Source organism: Suillus subaureus (assembly GCF_016647635.1).
Source record: "Suillus subaureus strain MN1 chromosome Unknown BJ212scaffold_46, whole genome shotgun sequence".
In the NCBI taxonomy this organism is placed as follows: domain Eukaryota; kingdom Fungi; phylum Basidiomycota; class Agaricomycetes; order Boletales; family Suillaceae; genus Suillus; species Suillus subaureus.
This window is the reverse complement of record NW_024538602.1, coordinates 59508-81032: the sequence shown is the minus strand read 5'-3', so window position 1 is coordinate 81032 and position 21525 is coordinate 59508. Positions and strand designations below refer to the sequence as shown.

At 47.5% G+C, this 21525-nt stretch overlaps 10 protein-coding genes across 10 annotated transcripts; 7 read left to right on the top strand and 3 right to left on the bottom strand.

The window, feature by feature from the left end:
* Positions 1-992: 992 nt before the first annotated feature.
* Positions 993-5817, bottom strand: BJ212DRAFT_1570720 (hsp71-like protein; the record flags this gene model as incomplete). The annotated part of the gene is made up of 10 exons (XM_041342049.1): positions 5667-5817; positions 5432-5591; positions 5221-5370; positions 5016-5160; positions 4536-4950; positions 3173-3177; positions 1585-2378; positions 1531-1537; positions 1262-1496; positions 993-1033 (listed from the first exon to the last, which is right to left on the bottom strand). Exons 2-10 carry the CDS (start codon positions 5470-5472, stop codon positions 993-995), a joined length of 1833 nt encoding a protein of 610 aa, XP_041187766.1. The 5' UTR covers positions 5473-5591; positions 5667-5817.
* Positions 5818-5869: 52 nt separating this feature from the next.
* On the top strand, positions 5870-7505 carry BJ212DRAFT_777320 (kinase-like domain-containing protein). Its single transcript, XM_041344045.1, has 7 exons — positions 5870-6187; positions 6240-6352; positions 6458-6547; positions 6603-6848; positions 6900-6930; positions 6987-7024; positions 7083-7505. Exons 2-7 carry the CDS (start codon positions 6350-6352, stop codon positions 7389-7391), a joined length of 717 nt encoding a protein of 238 aa, XP_041187765.1. The 5' UTR covers positions 5870-6187; positions 6240-6349; the 3' UTR covers positions 7392-7505.
* BJ212DRAFT_777321 (heterokaryon incompatibility protein-domain-containing protein) lies at positions 7506-9147 on the top strand. The gene is made up of 2 exons (XM_041344046.1): positions 7506-7588; positions 7641-9147. Exon 2 carries the CDS (start codon positions 7671-7673, stop codon positions 9039-9041), a length of 1371 nt encoding a protein of 456 aa, XP_041187764.1. The 5' UTR covers positions 7506-7588; positions 7641-7670; the 3' UTR covers positions 9042-9147.
* A 101-nt stretch (positions 9148-9248) lies between these two features.
* BJ212DRAFT_1388597 (Cullin repeat-like-containing domain protein) lies at positions 9249-11729 on the bottom strand. Its single transcript, XM_041336933.1, has 9 exons — positions 11564-11729; positions 11459-11507; positions 11305-11400; positions 11168-11252; positions 11022-11118; positions 10576-10965; positions 10139-10516; positions 9918-10086; positions 9249-9866 (listed from the first exon to the last, which is right to left on the bottom strand). The coding sequence occupies exons 1-9, from the start codon at positions 11591-11593 to the stop codon at positions 9253-9255; spliced, it is 1908 nt and encodes a 635-aa protein (XP_041187763.1). The 5' UTR covers positions 11594-11729; the 3' UTR covers positions 9249-9252.
* Positions 11730-12989: 1260 nt separating this feature from the next.
* Positions 12990-14011, top strand: BJ212DRAFT_777345 (uncharacterized protein). Its single transcript, XM_041344047.1, has 3 exons — positions 12990-13139; positions 13195-13373; positions 13430-14011. Exons 1-3 carry the CDS (start codon positions 13074-13076, stop codon positions 13818-13820), a joined length of 636 nt encoding a protein of 211 aa, XP_041187762.1. The 5' UTR covers positions 12990-13073; the 3' UTR covers positions 13821-14011.
* A 1-nt stretch (position 14012) lies between these two features.
* Positions 14013-16436, top strand: BJ212DRAFT_777570 (uncharacterized protein). Its single transcript, XM_041344049.1, has 4 exons — positions 14013-14443; positions 14494-14634; positions 14692-15994; positions 16054-16436. The coding sequence occupies exons 1-4, from the start codon at positions 14382-14384 to the stop codon at positions 16108-16110; spliced, it is 1563 nt and encodes a 520-aa protein (XP_041187760.1). The 5' UTR covers positions 14013-14381; the 3' UTR covers positions 16111-16436.
* Positions 14070-14354, top strand: BJ212DRAFT_1282562 (uncharacterized protein; the record flags this gene model as incomplete). Its single annotated transcript, XM_041331690.1, has 1 exon — positions 14070-14354. One exon carries the CDS (start codon positions 14070-14072, stop codon positions 14352-14354), a length of 285 nt encoding a protein of 94 aa, XP_041187761.1.
* A 605-nt stretch (positions 16437-17041) lies between the features above and the next one.
* Positions 17042-18027, bottom strand: BJ212DRAFT_777353 (uncharacterized protein). Its single transcript, XM_041344048.1, has 4 exons — positions 17981-18027; positions 17798-17925; positions 17515-17744; positions 17042-17428 (listed from the first exon to the last, which is right to left on the bottom strand). Exons 2-4 carry the CDS (start codon positions 17883-17885, stop codon positions 17090-17092), a joined length of 657 nt encoding a protein of 218 aa, XP_041187759.1. The 5' UTR covers positions 17886-17925; positions 17981-18027; the 3' UTR covers positions 17042-17089.
* A 517-nt stretch (positions 18028-18544) lies between these two features.
* On the top strand, positions 18545-19876 carry BJ212DRAFT_777150 (uncharacterized protein). The gene is made up of 6 exons (XM_041344044.1): positions 18545-18980; positions 19036-19084; positions 19136-19308; positions 19381-19524; positions 19580-19699; positions 19759-19876. The coding sequence occupies exons 1-5, from the start codon at positions 18868-18870 to the stop codon at positions 19668-19670; spliced, it is 570 nt and encodes a 189-aa protein (XP_041187758.1). The 5' UTR covers positions 18545-18867; the 3' UTR covers positions 19671-19699; positions 19759-19876.
* A 146-nt stretch (positions 19877-20022) lies between these two features.
* Positions 20023-21327, top strand: BJ212DRAFT_1485856 (uncharacterized protein; the record flags this gene model as incomplete). The annotated part of the gene is made up of 12 exons (XM_041341038.1): positions 20023-20077; positions 20132-20164; positions 20216-20235; positions 20287-20301; positions 20352-20390; positions 20447-20475; positions 20534-20547; positions 20596-20624; positions 20698-20737; positions 20788-20847; positions 20902-21042; positions 21095-21327. The coding sequence occupies 12 exons, from the start codon at positions 20023-20025 to the stop codon at positions 21325-21327; spliced, it is 708 nt and encodes a 235-aa protein (XP_041187757.1).
* Between the last annotated feature and the right edge of the window lie 198 nt (positions 21328-21525).

Sequence of the window (21525 nt, the reverse complement as noted above, 5' to 3'; positions counted from 1 at the left end):
ATCGTAAGAAGTGTGTTTAGCGCCCGAGTATTGATCGCGCCATCGGCTGAAAGGAAGCTCCGGTGAGTGGCAAAACTAAGTTTTGCCATTACTACTAGCCAGTGGGATCACGCACATTGTACGCAGGTGTCAAACGAAACTGGAGAAACCTTTAAAGTGGCCAAACATCTGAATACTGTTGCAGCCGTTCATCGCAAACTGTTTCTAGGGCGCCGCCTCACTAGTGTGACCAAGGGCGTCTGGTATTACTCAAAAGAGGTGGAATTTCCGACTGGAATGAAACCGAAGTCTGGCTAGTGGCACTGCGGTACCAAAAGAAAAATTGGTGAGTACTGCCTACGATTGAAACAGATTATGTCCTCACTCCAGTGACTCCACACGTACTCAATGATAGGTTCACCCTCAAATTAACCATTAGACATGCCACGGCTCACTCGTTGAAGTTGAACACTCCTCGGGGGTACTTAAGTTCATAGTACAAATGTTTCAATATAAACCGGCCCAACGAGGACCCAGGGAACTCAATGACCACTGAGTTGCATATTCCCAGCGCTATTGTCCTTGATATTGCAAGCCCTTATAGATGTTTGTCGCAGACACACAGTTCATCAAACCCATAAGCACGGGCAGGGCAGCGCCACTGTGGCATGTCTAGAGTAGGTTCTCCGTCCTTATTCTTGGATTTCAGCAAGCAGAATTCTTATATTTACATTGTATAGGTATATTAATTTGCATGTTCGGGCGGATAAGCAGAACTTCCAGTGCATTTGCGGGCTGAGATGACAGAACAAGACAAGGAAGCCATTCGCGCCGCAGGTCGCAATGAGGAGACGCTTCCGGCTCGTATCCTCACAGAGAAGATGGAAAGATAACATCTCTATGCTTATGTCACGCAATTGACACGCAAAATAGTCAAATGTGAGTGCGAACTTTTTTCAACTTCTTGCTGGTATTTCTGAAATTCTGTACTAGAACAAGGAAGTATCCTCGTGCTAGCCCCCTCTAATCGCTTGTACAACACCTCTTGAATGCGCTGCCATCAACATGTGCGAGCGATAATCGATCGCCAGCACAATACTATTCTCCGTCCTTGGATGGTTACTGTTCCTGTAATACGACAGCTGAATGGGAAGTATTATAAAGATCGAATCAACACGTAAATTGACATATGCCCTGGTGTCCGAGGCTTGTAGTCATTTCATAGGCACTAACATAACAATCGGTCTGTGTCAAACTAACGAATTTCAACTCGAAGTGGTACCATGCTTGCGCAAGACGGATGAAGAAGCCGTCTCCAAAATCTTTTGCATCTTCAGATATCGCTCAACATCGGGACTCTCTTTGTCAGTCGTATCCAGGATTTCTTCTGCTTGCTTAACAACCGACTCCAGACTTGCTTTTTCAGAAGCTTTCAAGGTCCTGGGAAGCTTGTCTTCGGAGATCAATGAGCGAATATTTGATGTATACCACTTGAGTGTTTTTTTTCGCTCGAATACCTGCATCTTCGGCTATAGGTGCTAATGTGAGCACCATTCTCCTTCAAATGGTTCTGACTTACCCATATACTGTTGGTAGAAAGCTGACTCGACTTCGGAAGAGTGATCGAATGTTCCCACACGCTCGCTAACGGTCAACATTTTCATTTTTCCTGTATTCTGATCGTAGGCAGTCACGATAAGAATGTTATTTGCATCAATATCAAATGTGACTTCAATTCGAGGAACCCCGCGAGGAGCAGGTGGAATGTCGGAAAGCTCGAAAATGCCAAGGAGATTGTTGTCTTTCGCCTGCTCTTTATCCCCTTCGAATACACGGAAGATGAGTGTCGACTGGTTATCTGCATAAGTCGTAAATTCCTCCGACTTCTTAGTAGGAATAGTGACAGAGCTAGCGATGAAACGCGTCATGACTCCACCAGCGGTCTGGATACCCAGAGACAACGACGCGACATCTAGGACTAGAATTTTGTCGAGTCTTGGCGAAAGTTCTTCGAGTCCGCTAAGGATGGCAGCCATGACGGCAGCGCCAATTGCGGGGGCCTCAGGATGAAGTCTTTTGATAGGCAATTTGCCGTCAAATATCTCAGATATCATAGTTCGTATGCAGGGAATGTGAGTTGATCCACCAAATAAGATGATTTCAGTCACGGGCGTTGAATCCAGGTTTCGGAGCACCTTTTTGACCTGATCAATCACTCGATCGAAAAGATCGCCGCACAGGGCCTCGAACTCGACACGTGTGATTGATGAATAGAAATCGATCCCGTCATGAAGGTATTCGACAGCAATGTCAGCTCGGGTAGCGGAGCTAAGTGTCCGTTTAGCACGCTCGCATTCTGCACGTAGACGCCAAAGAGCACGAGGGTCAGACACAGGTTCCTGTCATTGTAATGCATTATTTGCTGTACTTGTAGCACACCTGTGATGCATTCTTGCTACAATTGTAGCACTCTCCCCTCCCCTGCTAATATATGGTGCATCACTTGTGCATCACCCAATGCATCTTTTGATGCATCCTACCACCGCATTTTTTAGACTGTGGGAAATTTGCGCTACACCCAAAACATAGCCATTTCCGGTCATCTCCTGGATCTCAACATTTCCCACACTCCTCCTCAGCACATTCCTGCCCACCACCATACCATATCCACCTATCTACTGTAGAGAAGTATTAGTGTATACTATGTATATATAATAGGCCATAATAGAACGCTTTTTGGTTTGTTTTTGTCCCAACACAAGCTCCAGAGACCTGTACATTTAATACAGGAAAAACATATCAAAAACACATCCGCATTTTTCCCCCTTCAATGATAGAATGTCTTAGCACACTAGATATATGTTTCTGAGTATATATGAGTCGATTCCACCGCTCGTTTGGCCCTCCAAAGGTCCCTGCAGCACTAGATGTAGTATGCACACAAAAAATAACAAATAGCTTCGCTTTTTTTTCAGTTTTAACTATATAGACTTGAAAATATGATCCCCAACATCCTTTCAATAGTATACACAATATCTCAGGAGCACAGGGCCGCTCACCCACAATTGATGAATAGGCAAGTGAAATATTATTTTTGCACGAGAAATACTCTACAAATGTCATAATTGATGCATATACAGGGTAAGGATTTTCTTAAAAGTCAGTATATTACATAGTAGAGTGCTCAAAGAACCTTTCCTGCACTTTATTCTATGGGTAGAGGTGGTGTGGAAGGGTTGTTGTGTGAGTGTGGGTTGTTTGGAGGCCTTAACTGTATGTGCACCCAAGTGTTGATTTCCGATGTTTTGCCCTTTTAGGTTTCCCACAGTCCAATTCTTATCTATATGCTTTCCCTGCTCTCAATTCTAGGTGGATCGTCCTGTAACACTGGGACAATACTTCCTAGTGTATTTAGGATGTACTACAACAGTCTGATCATAAAATATCTCCCTGATGACATGTAAAATACCTTATCACTCAATATATCTAGTATGTACATGATATCAATAATCCGCCCTGTTTCTCACTGATCTTGGCCATAGTTAGCCTTTATATACACCCTATATAATATATATGAGCCTGCTAGGTAATCATTCCAGTGGTGAATAAGTATAACCATCAAAATTGCGAAAATATACACCCATGCAAGCAGGAGGAAGTATTGGTTTATAAAGGAGGATCCTGCTACTGTTGGCTTATATTTATAACATATATATACTCCATATACACCTAGAAATACAATCCCTACATCTCTGGAAGGTCGGAGCCCCAGGGAAAATTTTCCCAGGAGATGAACCATCAGGGGAGGATAGCAATACAGCACCCCAGGGACTGAACCTATGATCCCATACTGCTCATATCTTGTGTATACTATTGAAAGGATGTTGGGGATCATATTTTCAAGTCTATATAGTTAAAACTGAAAAAAAAGCGAAGCTATTTGTTATTTTTTGTGTGCATACTACATCTAGTGCTGCAGGGACCTTTGGAGGGCCAAACGAGCGGTGGAATCGACTCATATATACTCAGAAACATATATCTAGTGTGCTAAGACATTCTATCATTGAAGGGGGAAAAATGCGGATGTGTTTTTGATATGTTTTTCCTGTATTAAATGTACAGGTCTCTGGAGCTTGTGTTGGGACAAAAACAAACCAAAAAGCGTTCTATTATGGCCTATTATATATACATAGTATACACTAATACTTCTCTACAGTAGATAGGTGGATATGGTATGGTGGTGGGCAGGAATGTGCTGAGGAGGAGTGTGGGAAATGTTGAGATCCAGGAGATGACCGGAAATGGCTATGTTTTGGGTGTAGTGCAAATTTCCCACAGTCTAAAAAATGCGGTGCATCGAATGCATGCATCGCCCTATATTGCTGCTAATGCATCAGTATTGGCAGGCCTACAATTGTAGCATAAATGCATCACTACTAACGCTGCAATCACAGCAATTTCTTGCATTACTACGACAAGGACGCCTGGGTCAGAAGAAATGTCTGTCATAAGGGGAAACATGAAGAGGCCGAAGAGAGTAGATAAATAATCCCAACCTTTGTTATGCTGGCCCCAAAACTCTTGGACAAAATGGAAGACAAGACGATCATCGAAGTCTTCGCCACCCAAGTGACAGTCTCCCGCCACAGTAACAACTTCTACAACTCCTTCATCAATCTCGACAAGCGCTACGTCCAGTGAGCCTGCTCCAAGACCAACAACAAGGATTCTGTACACGTCCTCTTTGGTATCATCGGCGAGTGTATAGGCAACGCTGGCAGCTGTAGAGTCGTTAAGTAGTCGTAGGACCCTGAGGCCCGCCCGTCTCGCTGCATTCACAGTGGCTCGCCGTCGCGCGTCGGTAAAGTAGGCCGGAACAGTAATGACAGCATCTCTACATGGTGCGCCGAGGTCCGTTTCTCCCAGACACTTCATTTTGGTAAGGATCATTGATGATATCTCTTCTGCGGACTGGCGGAGAAAGTGTGATTATCTAAATATCAATTGCGTGTAAACTTGCAGTGATGTACACTCACGAAATCTTGTTGTCCTTGATGAGGTTCGACGCTGATATGTGGCCTTCCTTCCTTGTCGATCAGGTCGTACGGGTAGTATTTCATGACGGATTGTACCTCAAGATGGTCAAATTTCCTCCCGATGAAACGCTTGACATTGAAGATACTATTCGTGCATTTTCAAAAACAGGGAGGAAGCTGGAGGAAGGAGCTCATATAGGCCTACGTGTTTTGGGGGTGAGAAGGTGCTTGGCCTTTTGCTTGTTCTCCGATCAAGCAATTGTTGTCCACCAAGGACACACAACATGGGGTAGTATAATTCCCGTGCTCGTTCGCTATGATCTCGACATGATCATTTTTCCACACCCCAACGGAACTGCAATGCAGGAGGAGTGAATGTCAATTGCAGACTCAGAAGTATTGAATAATGCCCGCACCAACTTGACGTCCCGAGATCAATACCAAGAGCTGTGATCATCTGAGTTGAAAAATATGGAGAATAAACAATACACTGGAGATAATGTTACAGATTCACCACCACACAGCACGCACAGGGTGTTATCTCGAAAGTACTCGGCCAGCGTGGCGCAGCCTTAGCTGCATCGGGAAGGAATCAGGAATTGATTTATGGATTTAAGTGTAGCGCACGGCCCACACTGGGGCAGTACTTACTGAGGGAACTTACCATCATGATGGTAATGGTTCCAAGACTCTTATACCATATGGTGCGGCGATCTTGTGTCTCGACATCCATATAGCACTCAGCGAGTCACAAATGCATGACGTACGCGTACCACCACTAGCACCAATATTGCTACAAACCTCAACCAAACAGTTTATTGCTACTTTTGTGCACCCATCATCACATGCATCGTGTTGAGTCTCTGGTTGCCATTTGGTATCTGGCTTGGGCGTTCAAATTCACCTAGAGGTGCTCCAAATTCCAGAATTTCTGCACGCTCGACTCGGACAAGCATGACTCTGGTACCTATCATAATAACAATCCATATATATACCGACTGGCAGTCCATAACCTTACTCGATGGTCATGGGAGTCACGATGCAAGAGTGCACAAAGACGTTGGTTACTCTTTCCCCATCGTACGTTCTATGCCTTCAGTGGACAAATCTGAGCAGCCCAGGGTTGTATGGAATAACGATCTAGATGTCTTCATCCATTGCTCAGTCGTATGGTTCGTCAATATCATTCAGTTATTACAAGCGCCCACTTGTGACATGGCCAAGAGTCGGACGGTGATTCCCGAGGCTTCTGTGATGGGAAATATTCGGCTGCCAAGCACATATTTGACACTTGACCCACACCTTCGCCGCGGAAGCCATCCAACTCGCAAATAATGGTAATGTCATCAGTATTCGAAACTCCTATGTGCGAATTTCTCGAGAGTTTAGCTTTTATCTCGCTGAATCTGTGCCTCAGCTGCATCCCTGATCTCACTGATCAGATAATCAAAGACTCGGACAAACCGGCTGCAGCGGGCGGTTATGCGAAAATCTTCAAGTGCAGCTGGAACTCACCTTCTGAATCTTCTCCAGTAGGTCCCTGCTAGTTGACAATCGACACCAGCTGATAATTTTAAACACTTCCAGGTTGCAGTTCAGGTCATCAAGGTTCAGCATGATTCTGACTCGCTCAGTGAAAAAGGTGAGGAATTGAGACGAGAAATCAAAGTATGGGGACGACTTCAGAACGAGCACATCTTGCCTTTGCTCGGGCTGGTTCATGGATATGGCCCATTGCCTGGCCTCGTGTCACCTTGGATCGACAGTGGAAGCTTAATTGAGTTATTGGTTAGACATCACAATATCCTGATGCGCCATGAACGTTTTCGCCTGGTGGGTGGTTTCGGTTGTGATTTTGCCCCATCTAAAACCGAATTTGGTTAGTTGCAAGATATTGCCTCAGCGCTGCAGTATTGTATGTCTGCTCCTCACCTACGATAGTGGGCATTCTCAAGTGATCTTTTTTACTAGTGCACTCTTTTGCAGTGGTTCATGGAAATCTAAGCGGTGTAAGTTCTTATCAAAGATTAGGCAGGCGAGCACTAATTTCCGATGTGCCGACGCCAGCATAACATCTTGGTGGACTCGAATGGCCGTGCCTTTGTAAAAGGTAGCGGGCTTTCCACGATGCTTGATGAGATTGCGGAATCAGAATCTTACGAGACCCGCCTGGGTGATGTTCCCTGGACAGCTCCCGAGTTAATGGTTGCCAGTTCCAGCGGACTTCCGACGTCCCAAAGCGATGTGTGGTCTTTCGGTTGCAATATAATCCATGTACTAACTTACTTCATCGACGTTGGCATCACCGTATTTAACAATTTTCTTAGGTACTTTCTGGACAGGAGCCCTGGCAGAAAGCTCCAGATAACACTGTGAAGGCCCGTTTGCGTGACGGCCAAGTCCCGTCATTCCCAGAAGGAATCAGTGATCAAGACATATCTTTCCTCCAACGATGCTTTTCACTTCGGCCTGCAGATCGCCCTTCTGCAGATCAAATCCTAGCATTTGTGCATGAAGAATCCTTGCGTTGTATACCCGGAATACCGCAGACCGTGGAAGCTACGATCTCCGAGGTTAGCTCCTTATTTGAATCTATGTTCGTATTCAAGCTGATCTAGATATCAGCATAGTTCTCCCTACGGCATTCCTGATGTAATGATCGAGTTCAAACGACGTGTTTTTGATCAGGTTCCATCACATCTGATCTATATCCCGAAGATGAAATTGATCTCACGGGAAGAACTTCTTACCATACTGGAACCAGAGAAGATCACGGAGAAAGACATATCTAAGCACAAGGGATGGTCGAGAAAGTTCGCTATAGAGTCAAGGTTGGTCCCCGACATGCTCAAATATGCCATTCTATCACACAGATGGGTAAAATCGGAGCCAACGTTCCAAGACTTGAAGTCAGGAAAACGCGAAGGAGCAGGTTACGAGAAGTTACGCGAGTTTTGCACAAAAGCGAAGGAGCTCTATAATTGCCGTCTCGCATGGTCTGACACATGCTGCATTAATAAGGAAAGCAGCTCGGAGCTCGATGAAGCCATACGTTCGATGTACAGATGGTACCGCGATGCTTATATATGCATCGTGCATCTGGCTCAATCGGAATCATTGGAGACGCTAGGAATTGACGAGTGGTTCCTTCGTGGCTGGACGCTGCAAGAGCTCCTTGCGCCCCTCAGGATGAAATTTTACGGTCCTACATGGACATCCCTTACGGATAATGAAAACGACAAGGACGATGCGGCGGTTGTACCTGCTCTTTCCCGGGTTACCAAAATCCCTCTGAATGACCTGTGCAACTTTCGCCCTGGGCCAGACCGTGCCTGGGAGAAAATGACCTGGGCTGCGAGCAGGAAGACAACCCGTATCGAGGATGTTGCTTACTCCCTCACTGGTATCTTTGACATCAGCATGACGATCGCATATGGAGAAGGAGATCGAGCGTTCAAAAGATTCATGGCAGAACTAATTCAGAACTGCAAGGAATGGCAAATTCTTGTGTGGGCTGGCGGGCTCCCTGGCTGTCCAACGGAGCCTGGCTGTTACCGCACGACGAATGACACCGCGCTGGATATGCTCAAGAATCGCCAGATCTCGTGGTGGGGAGAGGGTCGTGGTGATTCCGACTTCTCAATCACAAAGCGTGGCGTGCAAGTCAGACTGCTCATGCTTCCTGCCTCTGTTAGCCAGAGTCAGTGGCAGTCGACGTTCCTTTCCCGACCCGCAGGTCGCCGCTGGGTGTCACCGCTCAAGAAGCTGGTTGTGCATTCTCACTTCTTCCCACCGGCATCTACGACAGAATGGATGGTCGGGATTATTAACTACCATGACCATGATGACCCTGACAAAGGAATATTGAAACGGGGAGAAAGTTATATATGCTTCCTATTGAAGCGGTTTCGTCGCCCTGGCATGGACACCGTGCGCAATCACTGGAGGAGGCAGATCACGGAGGAGATTCTGACTGTTTCTTGCGCAAATGACTTTGAGAAAACGCTAGAGAGTGTTTGGTTATAAGTGATGGAATAGTGGTCGCGGATTCAATCTAGAAGAGTAACGAACGAACTGTAGTGAAAAACTTCGTACTTTGTCGTGCTTATTCGCATCTCCAATAGCACCATGAATCGCTTCAGCCGCAACTAGTGGTGCGTCACAGGTAGAACGAAGTTCGCTCATAATGTGAATGGAGAACTAGCTGTAGAAATTCCTAATCCGGGACTCCACTTCCTCAGGAGACAACTTGATATCTACGGGACGCGTTGTCAAAGGAAGCAGATTCGCGCAAAAATACGGGATGGCTTACACTTTTGAGGATCTGGTGAAGCGTTAGTTTATTGCATACGACAAGGGTAAGAAGCTCACTCTTGCTGAACTCTTTCTCCTTCTGCTTTTGCATGAACCGCTGCAACGACGGAAGAACCAGCTTTACTACCTCCTCCCCAACAGCGCTCCTCTCCTCTGGATCCTCTTCCAATACTTTTGCTATCCGATGTCGTTCTCCAACCTCTTCAAGCAAGTCATAAAAGCGCGTAAACTTCTCCTTCGCTGCCGCCTTCCAACCACTGCCGCTTGTCTTATCTCGTGCGTCGTCGGCGAGCGTCTGCATGAGGGGTGAGAAGCTGGCATCAAAGTAACCTGCCTTTGCAGTGCGCCACGACGAGGTGAGGAAATCTGTTGTGGGCCTAGACAGCAAGGAAGGTGTGTTTGGGTTCGTGGGGCGCAAGACGAGGTGAGATACAAGATGGGAGACATTGTTAATGAGGAACACAGAACCGAAGGGAGGCCGGCGTTGTGTGCGTGAAAGAGTTGTAAGGCTCCCGATGAGAGTATTCATGACGTCGACTGCAGATTGAATGAACTATATTTGGACAAAGGAAAGAAAACACGACCCACAAACAAAATGCTGAATCAGGACTTTTTCGTTTACCTCTACAGGGTTGGACTTGGAAGTTTTCCCTACTTGCTTCCCGTCACCCATTTTCCAATTCCCATCCCCGAGCGCAGACAATGCAGACCCGACAGCATCCTGGACATCGGGGATGCGATTCAGATACTGCACGGTCTATATTTGTTCAGTGCGGGTAAATATAAAGCAAAGGACTGTCTTAACACACCGAAATAGTGATGTCCGCTAAGCCGACACTCAAGTCACCGCCCTTGCCAGCAGCGGCAAGCTTCAAATCAGCTAAGAATTCGGGAAAGCTCCTGAGGCATACACCACGGATCGCATTGAGCCCGTCTCGTAACTCATTTCCCTCGCGTCCACGTCTTGCTAGCACAGACTCCCAGCGACTCTGAGACATTGTTAGAGCAGAAAACGCAGAGAGCGCATGGAACGTGTATTTGTGCAGCGAGCGCTTTATGAGGGATGTCAGAGATGACAAGGTATCCGTGAAGAGGGTCAGGAGAGGAGTAAGAAGTGTATCATAAGTCGATGCAATGAGGGTGTTGCTAGACAGTGGGGCGAGTTCGGTGAGGAGGGTGTATTCTGTCTGTGTATCCGTGCTCTGTTGAGAACTTGCAAAATAGGGACGGTAACCAGAAAAAGCACCTCAGTGACTTTGAGCAAATTGTCTATCCAGATGCTAAACTCCTTCCCAGCAGCCACGCCATCTAGAGTCTCGGCTCGGTCCACAACTCGTCGTGAATGCATTTCGAGTGCTTTGCGACTCCAACTCCCGCGCATGTCTGCATACCCTCGCTGTGCATCCTTGAGCGTGTTTAAAATAGCTGAAGCAGCGGGGTGAGAGGGATGCGTTGATGGAAGGGGCAGAGTACGGAGGAAGGCGACAAGGGGTGTGAGGGAGGACATTAAGGAAGGAGGAAACTCGGTGAGCATGAACGCAAGACCTGAAACTGGTGGAGATCCCGAGGAGCCTTCTGCGACAAGCTTAGTATACAACTGGGTAAGCTTCTTCGCACCGGTCTCGATCAGTCGCGCCTTGGAAAGACGATTAGAGAGCATGCAAAATAACGACGAATGAGTCTGAATTGTACCATATCTCTTGAATCTGCATCGGAGGACTTGAATGCAATGGCAGCATTAAGACGTTCAAGTATATCAATGTAGGCTTCAAGTTGACCAAGTTGCGGCCTATTCATGAATCAGTTATGTCCCGATCTTTGATCGAACTGTAACGTACCCCCGTAAAACCAGTCCTTCTTCCACGGCGATGCCATCTTGACTACTAGCAACCTCGTCGATCTTCAGCAGAGCGCGATCAATATCTGCATACCACCCATTGAGTCCTTGTTTATGATGCAATCTGGACTACCCAACTATGAGCCCGTTGCTTAAGTTTCTGTGTCGAGTTGTATAGTGGTAGGATAGACTTCTCGAGTTTCACGAGGCGAGTGTCGAAATTTGTCAGGATGGCTGTCACAGTATATTATGAAGCGTAGTCAACAGTTGGGCATGACTGGGAATCACGCACAAGTCATCCGCTGTGAGATCTGGTGCGTTTTGTTGAGGTTCTGCTCTAGCTGTATCATGACAGAACGGTCAACACTTCGTGAATCCGCCTGGAGGAAGAACATACGAGCTCGATCTCGGCACTATCATCGTCCATGATAGAATTTCAGGATCCTAAATTCTGTGTCAACGTGCCCGTACTGGGCGAAATTTCGCTAACTTCAAGGTTGGCCAGTTTATATCGACCAATGTGGATGGTTGTTTGCCGAAAGCCTTACATCGTTGGTTATGAGGTTTCGTGGGTTCAACGTCAACATTTCAAATATCAATTTCAACCACCAATCTACTAAAGTGGCCCACCGTGTGCTGGACAACGTCGCGGCACTTACAACTGTACCAGAGTGTATCGAGTCCCTTAGCATACTCTGGCACAGTTGGAAGGCTGCCCAAGTTCTTCGGAGTTTCCAACTTCTTTCAGAAGATAATAGCTACTAGGCTAGGTGCCCATTCATGTCAGTTAACTATTATCCCCCTGTCTAGTCACATTCAATGTACTTATAAATCCCCTCTCTTCATAGTTATCGAAAGCTTGTGACTTGCCGCACCCAACACGCCATCCTTCAAGTTGATCCTGGCAATACCAGGTTCCTCAAAAGCTCGTATGATCCCAAGACTCAAGCGTGCAGCTGCGTTAGGACACTTACCTTCCGCTGTAATGTAACTTCCCATCTGCATTTCGATGATATTGATCCAATCGGGAGCCTGGGTAACATCGGTCAGCATTATCCTGCATTACTTGGAGTAACGTTTCACTAGATATTTGTAGGATCAGATCCTAAAACGGATTCCAATCACGACTGAGGCCGCATTGCAGTGAAATAACGGGCGTCTTTCTTTGCAGGCAGGTAGTAACTCCCGGAGCCGCTCGACGTTCTACTCGAGAGTAGTTCAGGCACCTAGATCGAATTTCACTGTTGTCCCATCAGCTTACTCAAAGTGCAAATTATTTCAGCTGACGCGCGTTACGACGACGAGATGATGGTCACACTGGAAATGAAGTACCGTTCTTGGGGTTGTTGGTCATGTACGACTCATCTCAAAACAGCTGCGATGCTAAGTGCATATCACGATTCCTAGTAAAAACCACCAAAATAACTAAAGGAGGTGCAAGCACGAGTAAATGATGTATGTATGCCTTCCAGACTCTGACGGCCCATAAGTTGAAAACTGATCAGTGGTGACCCAGTGCTACAAGTTCTTGCAGGGACGAATGTGGATCCTTACTGGACCCTGACACTGCTGATGTCTCCTATAGTCCTATACAAGCACCGGTGGGAGACCATGATCATCTTGCACAGGTTTTACCATCGGACACAGCCCACCATGCCTCGTGCACGACCTATCTCCGCACTTCTATCTTTTCGAATGAATCCTCATTTGATTTGCAGCAGCAGCCTTCTGTGGGGTGATTCGGAACTTGATGCACATTTGGTTACATTTGCCATAGCCTTTTTCCAAACAATACACATGCAAATGGAATACGGAAGGCATGCTGTGGCCATGGCACCAGATAAAAGTGGGGTCCGGGGAGAGCTTCCCACACATCATCATTATCCAACAGTTTGACTATCAAAATTATGGGCATAACCCGAATAACACGCCATCCCCAGTATTACTTACATGACGGTAGCGTATCAATTCATGCACGTCTTCTTTTCGTTTGATCGTGATGGTCCTGATAAACCCACCGTCAATCAGGTCGCGGGCACCGTCTTTCGCGTACACAAGTACTTTTTTGAAAGAGAGTCCGAATATTTCCGGGAGAGATTTGAAACAGCTGGGCCACAGGGAGATGGTCAGTCCGACCAGGCAGCGTTTCGACTTGAGGATGTCAAGGTCAGCGAGTTCGAGCGACTGCTGTGGGTATTCTACAACCCGTGAGTCCTCTTTCCCAGCTCATGCTCTTCGGCAGACTGAGCATTTGGAATCGAAGGCAATATAGGTACGATGAGCAACCCATGGACCACTGGCTCACTATCCTTGACCTGGCCACACGGTGGGAATTTCCAGGCGTGCGGGACCTCGCAATCCGGCAGCTGCAAAAGCTCGACATGAAACCTGTCGAGCGAGTTGTCATATATGATAAGTACGACCTCGACAGATCGCTCCTCTTGCCCGCCTACATGCTTCTGTGTAAACAACCGAGTCGCTCCGTTGAGGATGGCAAGCGGCTCGGCATGCCCACCGTCCTCAAGATAAACGAGGCTCGTGAGTATGCACAGAGGTTTGCAGCCGAGCAAGGTTGTCATAGTCCCACAAGTGCTGATGCTGAAGATGAAGAACTGGTCGAGATTCTGAAGGATGTATTCGGTCTGAGCTATTAAATCACAGACTACTCTGATGTAGGATTAGGGGCTATTGGGGACACTACAGTAAAATAGAACTCTGGCTATCTGGAGCTCATCGCCGATGATCAGCAATCTTGTACGACGTGTGGGTCATTAGAATATAAGCGCTGATCTTTGTTGCGCCCACCAAGGGCACGTGTTAATGCCGCTCATCTAGAATTCGAAGTATTTTGAATGTCGTTGTAGGCTCTCACGCTTGTGCTCGACTCTTTCTCTCTTGCCGCCATGAACATCGCTGGTCCCTCACGACCACGTTCGGTCCATGGTCCAAGAGATAGAGATAACTATGAGGAGGATCTTACCCGTATGATTGCCCAACTGGAGCTTGCTGACGTGGAGAGATTGCAGACTTTATATCATAACAGAATGCATCGAGGAGAGAGACTTACTGACCGTGAAGTTGCTTTTGCATTGTTGATGCAGAACGCTCGAGAGCTTGCGGAGTTCAATGCTGATCGAGAACTTGCCCAGCGCCTTGCTGTTGAAGAGCCTAATCCTACGCCTAGGTAAGGCCATATATTGCGGGCGTGATTCCCAATGCTAACACAGATAAGCAGGCAAGCAACCGTAGCACAGCAAGCCCAACCCACCATGAGAAAGTACGCTTGCGAGTGTAATGTTCCCCTGGAGTACCTGACCAGAATTTCAGCACGACAGCACAAACACAAACATGGGGCCAGTGGTTTGCCTCATTTTTTTCGGCACCCGCATCGGGTGGTCGAACCCCCCTACCGGCAAATCCAGGTCAAGCGCCTACCACTGCAGCTAGGCCAGCTCCTCCTCGCCCTCGGTGAGAGTGTCACTACCTATTATACCAATGCACTGTTACTGACACTATCATAACTAGGGCCACTGGCCACGATTGTGTGATCTGCCAGGACCCCATATTCGGAGCAGAAGTTCGGGCACCATGTGGCCATTTTTATGATATCGGCTGCATCACCGACCTATTCCAATCAGCAACACGGGACGAGAGCCTGTATCCTCCTCGATGTTGTCGCCAGAACATTACACTCCCGCAAGTTCGGCCTCACTTGACACAGGAAGTCCTGGCTGAGTTTACCCTCAAAGCTCAAGAATTTGGGACCATGAAGCGTGTTTATTGTGTTGCACCAACGTGCAGCCGTTTCCTCGGGCCATTATATGAGGGGTTTCTCACCAAGGTCTTTACATGCCCGTCCCCTACGTGTACGATGATGACATGTGGAAAATGTCGTGGTAGATACGAAGGGTTCACCCACCGCTGCACTCCTGATGCAGAGACTGAGCAAGTACTGACACTCAGCCGTGCCTCGGGGTGGGCACGTTGTCCAGGCTGTGCTCAGATGATCGAGCTTAACATGGGATGTTTCCACATGACCTGCCGATGCAGGACAGAGTTCTGCTATCTGTGCAAAGCACTCTGGAAGAGCTGCAGGTGCCCGCAGTGGGACGAGGCTAGGCTGCTTGCTGCTGCAGAACGTCGCGTGGATGCTCAGCTGCCGCCCGCACGTCACGCCCACGCCGTCAATCCTCCCCAACAGGCACCTGCAGCGCGCCAACCAGTGCCAGCTGCTGGCGCTGCTAGGAATCAGCCTATTAATATACTCAGACCAGCACCTGCTGCAGCGCCCAGACCAGCGCCAGTTGTCAATGTTCGCCCTGTAGACCCTCCTCAACAGGTTCCTGTGGCAGCGCCCAGACCAGCGCCCGTTGTCAATGTCTGGCCTATGGCTCGCCGTGCTGAGGCACCTGTCCCAGTACCTCCTCCTGTTCCACCCCGTACTACGACTCTCCGTCGCGAGGCACCACCTGTTCCACCCCGTACTACGACTCTCCGTCGCGAGGCACCACCTGTTCCACCCCGTACCACGACTCTCCGTCACGAGGCACCAGCACCTCTCCCAGAACCCCCTTCCCAGACTCGGAGGACTCGCCGTGCTGAGGCGAATGCTCGCGTCTCAGCGTGGTTCACAGAAGTGCCACAGCTACAGCCCGCATTAACTGCCGTAACGCCGGGCTCGGATAGGAACGCTGTCAGACAGCGTATGATCAGGGAGACCATGGAGCGTCTCAGAGTGGACCATGACTGTGACCACACAAGCTGGAAATACCGGCGCGGTGGCGGACGTTGCGAGAGCTGTGAGATGTATCTCCCACTGTACCTCTTCGTAAGTCATCTGCATCGCCTTTCTTACGTCGACACACCTTCTGACTTGACATCCATTAGCGTTGTGGAGGGTGTCAAATGCACGCTTGTAACAGGTGTCGCCGAAACCGTCTGTGAAAATGACCGAATCCAGATTCTTGATGCTTTGCTGATAACTTGCAAGTGGACTTCTGTGTAAATTATACTTCGACCCTGGACCAGCTCGCTCTCAGGCACCACAATGCATTGTATACTTAGACTCTAGGTACGACTGTTTTTCTTAGTTTGTGGTCCAAGGGAGATCATGTACAATTACATATTGGCTGGTAGCCAAATTTAAATATCAGTGTTGGGCCGTCTTGGACCCAGGCTGATTAAACGTATCGGGAGTGGCGGAGCATCGTGCCCGCAGTCGTAATATTAATGATAGTCGCAAAGGTAGTGCTTAACTACTGTGATTCGTAACTAGACAGGTTTGTCTCTCTGACCACGTCCTGAGTCACTTGAGAAAATGGGTTTGCTACGGGCCTGATTCCAGAGTGACCTGTCCAGTACTGATAGTTCACGCAATACCGATGATCAAGAAAAGGACAGTTCCTTACCCAAAATTTTCCTTATTTCGCCCCAGATATTTCCCCGGGCAGTAAGCGTTGCCTGTCATACCCTCGTGCCCCACGGCAACAAAGCCCTATTATATTCTACGCCCATGTCCGAGCCGATGATCTCCAGATGTCGGGCAGTAAGGGATTACATCCAGAACGAGGACTCCTCTCACATATACATTATCAATGCCCATGTTTTCTGTCACTGCTCCTGCGGCACCATCGCCAGTGATATTCAATGATGACTGGGACGACATCATTGTTACTATATCTGAGGGTTGTGTGAAGCTTCACGCATCCTACCCCAGTTCTACACTGCCAATGGACGAGAGGGAACGCAAGGAGCTGACGATAGAGGTGCATCACTCATTGGGAAAGCAAGCGCGCTCGGACTTGGGTATAGCACTGGATGAAGAATGAGAGGAGTTTGCACGGATCGCTAGAGGAGACGGTTGCTGGGTGGTTCCCTGAGGAATTTTCGATTATGTATACCGACTACACACATCTTGCGCAATTTATGAGTCTATTTGCACCAGGCGGTCAGTAAGCTCTTGCGCGTTACAGTGTGACAGGCCTAGTTGACGATGCTTCCACCAATACATTGATCGAGGGCGATAGTGTGGTAGGATAGCCTGGCTAAATGAGGGTGCCTGTATAAGCGGAGTGGGTCTCGAAAATGCTTGGTATAACTCCTCAAGGAGCTGGACGTGGATAGATCTATTGATGCAATACCAGATCTTCATTCCGTTGTCTACACGGAGGCGAGGAAACAGGGTAGCTGTCAAGAAGAATTTGCTGAAGGGCGACCGCTTGTAAAATGAGGCGTCGATTATATAGATTTTTATCAATTTTTTCTGTCGAAGATGTCAATTTCCCTGCCAGATGCCGAAGCCGGCAAGATTGAACGAGATGAAGTTATGAGGAGTAGTGATCCACACACGCTGATCCAAGACTGATTTTTCAGGCAGTCAACCTTCGCGTCCAGGGGGCCGACAACTAACATTCGCAGACAATGCTGCATTATTTCGAGTTTGGGTTCCACGAGACGGCGTTGATTGGTCCCTCTTGTCCAGCGTAACGCAACGGTCGAAGTGACCTGCTGCGCGCGGGGAGAACTTGAATTCGATGATTTGGAGCAGGTGCGCGCCATCAGCTCGAAAGATCCGCACACTGGGGGGGGGGATTGAATCAAGTTAGCTAGGTGAGCATGAGGTAAGACGTACAGTTACTAGCGCGTATGTAAAGAGACGGTCGTCTGGACGGTAGTGGTAAGTGCAAGCTGGGAGGCATCAGGAGCAGCGAATCCCTCATGATTGTGGGTATGCTACTGACGAGGCCCGTGCTCTTCTTACTACACAATGTTATGTTAGATCAAAAACAAGGGTTGGATCAAATAAATAATTTACGAAGCACTGGGCAGCGGGAGAGCTGAGCCTGGGAAACCAATTTTTTGAGCCAAGAGGACGGAGAACTGCTTCACGGAAGAGACGGTCAGCCGGAGGAGGATGAACGTTGAACGTTGAACGATTTTGATTGGCTGACTACGCTACTGATGTAACTACATATAGTAAGCACTTCAGATCAGCAGACAGAGGTGATTCGGATTTAAATGCACTTATAGGTAGATCTGAATCGGGGTAGCTGCAAAGTGCCTTGTCCTTAATCTTCCTAAACCTTACTCTGCTGTCAAACTCCTGACTAGTCATTTATTCGTTGTACTCGATGTCGCCATCGGCCGAGTATCTTACTACCCGCTTCTTGAAGATTGAACCTGACGTTTCCGTGTCTCCCCGTAGGTCATTGACGCAGTAGTATTGATTTACTTACTGTACATAGCTACTCGGAGTGCTACCTTGGTGTTTTCTGGACCCCAAAATATCAGACTTTTAGCCTGTTATTTCCTGAGAATATTCTTCTCTTGTCAAGTTGTCGACTCTCGCTGACTTCGAGCTTCGCGGGCTAAATATAGTCATCGTCACATGGGGACACCTGTATTACATCCGGTACTAGTACTTACGTAAGAACTAACAACTGGCAGGTGTGGCGTCTCTATGCGCTATACAATCAATCCAAACACCTGCTGGGGCTGTTCTAGAATTCTGACCTATTGTTGCCCTCACCATATGGATGGATGTCATTTTTTATAGTCGACGGAATGCGTTCTCGGGTGATTTTTTACTTGGATCGATCGTTGGCTGCGAGTTGATCCCGTTTCATTGCATAGTGAAAGAAGGGCCTTCCTTCAACTTGGGACATATGCCTGCGATATATTTCACCATCCCCATCATATGCTATGAATACTTTTCTAGTTATACTCGCAGCTGCCATCCTTGTGAAGAACGGAATGAAGCCTAATACCTACTATGTGTTCACGATTGTTCGACATCATATCATACACTTCATCCTGTGAGTTCCCTTTCGTCCGGTGGGCTCCCTGAAAGTACTCATCAAATTCTACTAGGAATTTGACAGCCCAAATCTTCTTGGTGGCACTGCGGGCTAATATTCTGGTATGATGCTTCCATGATTCTACAAAGCTTAGCTAATGCATACATGCACAGACGGTTACTAGTCTCACCGAGCTCTTCAGGGATACACATGCCAACAAGAACTGCGCACGTGTCAGCAGGATTGTGTATGTTGAACTTCGCCATCACAGCACGAGACCTCGCGCTTACGATTCTGGCATCCCGGTTCCCAAATCAGGTTCAAGTCAACTTCAGGGTCGAGCGAGGTGTGTAGGCACACTTCAAATATTCAAACTCCAGCCCTGACAGAAGTTCCCTGACTTACTTGAAGTAAGTAGATCAGGGTCGATTCTGTATTTTCGTACTCTGTCTGAAAGTGCGGAAGGGCATGATTTGTTCCAGAGGTCCAAATCCACTCATGGCTCCACTACCCTCCCTCTCTCAGCGCCGCTCCGGCCCTGCTCTCCACTCACACCCCGAGGGTCAGGTCGTCATTTCTGTTCTGCAAATAGTGTAGTTACTTATATTCTAATATAGGGTGCGATTAGTACGCTGTTCTCCTCCTCGGAGGCATCATGGCCATGCCTTTCCAAGAGATCACTTTGCCATAAGGACGTCACAATGTTAACGGCCTCCAGACTCTTCGCTTATTTCGAGGTTCGATTTTAAATCATGCATTGCGACCTAAACAAGAGGGTCCGACAGGCAGAATCTAGCCCAAGAAGTGGAGTTGACTGCTACCAGTGACGCAAGGTGACCCTTCAAGTTAACTCGTAAAGGTTGTGACTTGTGGCGTCCTAATGAAAATTGTACGACATCGTACCGAGCTTGCGGCTCCGCACTTTCCATTTGATGTCACATATCGATGATCACACGGCCGACAACAAGATTCCGATCAGACCGCCCTATAAGTACTGTACATTGATGATCAGTAGCTCATCCTCCACTTTTTGAATTCTTTATTTGATTTGCACAGTTCCATGTCGGGACCAGAAGGATCTCTCTATGCTCTTGAGTGGAATAACAACATATCAGGTTCGTCAGCCTTGTCGGAAACAAATATTTGTGCTGAACTTCATCGTCTTTCAGTTGCAAGTATTACCCTGATATCCTATGAGTACAGTCAGTAGTTTTCATAAACCTTGCAGTGCGGCTGAGCGTAATATTACCTAGTGCTTCAGCTCGAGAAAGAGGTAATGAGGTCAATTTATCATCATCGAGTACTTATGATCATATTATCGCAGATCACGTTTGTTTGGGTTAGAACTCAACCCCAACGATATCAAGATGCGATTGACTGTATATGCAGGACAGACCGTGGTCAGCAATGTCATACATATACCTTGTTGTGAGCTCCACCCTGCCAAAGTGCTTCATGGTTTCTCATTTTTGTTGCTACGTCAGGTTCGATATTTTGGTATTGTGGTTGCAATGTACGTTGGCTGGTTGTATCCTCCAGATAGTACATTGTATGTTGACGCTGACGTCTAGGACTTGCGCCTGCTGTACGTGGCGTGATTCCAACCGAGCCCTCATTAACTGACTACCATTAGGGGGAGGTCTAGTTTATATGCCTGAAGGAGTAAGTGTATCGATTCTTTCTTTAGAGAGTTCTTAGTTGACCCAGATTCAGCCGTACGTCGCTTTACAGTTAGGCGCCTGATCTACTGCGGCTGACCTCTGGTTTAGTTGTGAGTAATCGTATTCAACTACAACCAGCTTTGCTCATCATGAAATTGAAATAGGTTATAGCATGTTCCTGTTTGTGCAATGGGGTTTTTCTGTATATTTGTGCTTGGCAAAAGGTAAGTCATACATACGTTCTCGCGTCTTTGCGCGTACTCATTTTGCATTTGCAGTCATTCTCATCTGGCGTCTTTACGCCCTATGCAACCAGTCCAAGCGCATACTTTATATTTCACTGGGGTTGTTCCTACCTATCGTCGTGCTCTATATAGCGGTGGATATATTTTTATGGAGTCGACCCTCAGCGATCTCAAGTGAATTTCTACTTTGATCGAATTCTGTGCAAGCTGATGCCCTGGTGCATAGTGCAAGAAATAACAATAACTCCAAACGTCAAGTACTGCACGTATTTCTTCCACGTCGGACCTATGCCTGCGGTATATGCTGCCATCCCTGTCATATGCTATGATATTTTCCTGGTTGTTCTCGCCATTGCCGTCCTCGTGAAGCACCTGAAAGAACGGAAGGAACTTAAGATAAAGCCTAATGCCTATATAGTCATGATCGTCCGATATCATGTCATATACTTTGTCCTGTAAGTTCCCTTTCGTTCGCCGTGTTCTCTGAAAGCATTCATCGAGTCTCGCTAGGAATTTGGCAACTCAAATCTTCCTAGCGATAATGTGGGCGAACCTTCCGGTATCATCTCCCGTGATTCTAGAGAGATCTACTCTAATGCAGGCATGCACAGACAGTGGTGATGTATCTCGTACAGTTATTCAACGGTACCGCGCCAT

What these genes read in the sequence shown, in the direction of transcription:
- BJ212DRAFT_777321 (XM_041344046.1), top strand. Translation starts at nt 7,671, where the DNA reads ATGATCGAGTTCAAACGACGTGTTTTTGATCAGGTTCCATCACATCTG.
- BJ212DRAFT_777320 (XM_041344045.1), top strand. An exon ending in GCCATGAACGTTTTCGCCTG is followed by an intron (nt 6,849 to 6,899) that starts GTGGGTGGTTTC and finishes GAATTTGGTTAG; the next exon opens with TTGCAAGATATTGCCTCAGC. An exon ending in TTCATGGAAATCTAAGCGGT is followed by an intron (nt 7,025 to 7,082) that starts GTAAGTTCTTAT and finishes TGCCGACGCCAG; the next exon opens with CATAACATCTTGGTGGACTC.
- BJ212DRAFT_777353 (XM_041344048.1), bottom strand. Translation starts at nt 17,885, where the DNA reads ATGAGGGATTCGCTGCTCCTGATGCCTCCCAGCTTGCACTTACCACTA. An exon ending in TTACATACGCGCTAGTAACT is followed by an intron (nt 17,745 to 17,797) that starts GTACGTCTTACC and finishes CCCCCCCCCCAG; the next exon opens with TGTGCGGATCTTTCGAGCTG. An exon ending in AAAATCAGTCTTGGATCAGC is followed by an intron (nt 17,429 to 17,514) that starts GTGTGTGGATCA and finishes CATCTTCGACAG; the next exon opens with AAAAAATTGATAAAAATCTA.
- BJ212DRAFT_777150 (XM_041344044.1), top strand. Translation starts at nt 18,868, where the DNA reads ATGAATACTTTTCTAGTTATACTCGCAGCTGCCATCCTTGTGAAGAAC. An exon ending in CATATCATACACTTCATCCT is followed by an intron (nt 18,981 to 19,035) that starts GTGAGTTCCCTT and finishes AAATTCTACTAG; the next exon opens with GAATTTGACAGCCCAAATCT. An exon ending in TCTCCACTCACACCCCGAGG is followed by an intron (nt 19,525 to 19,579) that starts GTCAGGTCGTCA and finishes ATTCTAATATAG; the next exon opens with GGTGCGATTAGTACGCTGTT.
- BJ212DRAFT_777345 (XM_041344047.1), top strand. Translation starts at nt 13,074, where the DNA reads ATGGGCATAACCCGAATAACACGCCATCCCCAGTATTACTTACATGAC. An exon ending in ACGGTAGCGTATCAATTCAT is followed by an intron (nt 13,140 to 13,194) that starts GCACGTCTTCTT and finishes ACCGTCAATCAG; the next exon opens with GTCGCGGGCACCGTCTTTCG. An exon ending in CTGTGGGTATTCTACAACCC is followed by an intron (nt 13,374 to 13,429) that starts GTGAGTCCTCTT and finishes TTGGAATCGAAG; the next exon opens with GCAATATAGGTACGATGAGC.
- BJ212DRAFT_777570 (XM_041344049.1), top strand. Translation starts at nt 14,382, where the DNA reads ATGCTAACACAGATAAGCAGGCAAGCAACCGTAGCACAGCAAGCCCAA. An exon ending in GCCCAACCCACCATGAGAAA is followed by an intron (nt 14,444 to 14,493) that starts GTACGCTTGCGA and finishes CCAGAATTTCAG; the next exon opens with CACGACAGCACAAACACAAA. An exon ending in ATCTCCCACTGTACCTCTTC is followed by an intron (nt 15,995 to 16,053) that starts GTAAGTCATCTG and finishes GACATCCATTAG; the next exon opens with CGTTGTGGAGGGTGTCAAAT.
- BJ212DRAFT_1388597 (XM_041336933.1), bottom strand. Translation starts at nt 11,593, where the DNA reads ATGGACGATGATAGTGCCGAGATCGAGCTC. An exon ending in ACTTAAGCAACGGGCTCATA is followed by an intron (nt 11,253 to 11,304) that starts GTTGGGTAGTCC and finishes GGTGGTATGCAG; the next exon opens with ATATTGATCGCGCTCTGCTG. An exon ending in ATTTGCTCAAAGTCACTGAG is followed by an intron (nt 10,517 to 10,575) that starts GTGCTTTTTCTG and finishes ACGGATACACAG; the next exon opens with ACAGAATACACCCTCCTCAC.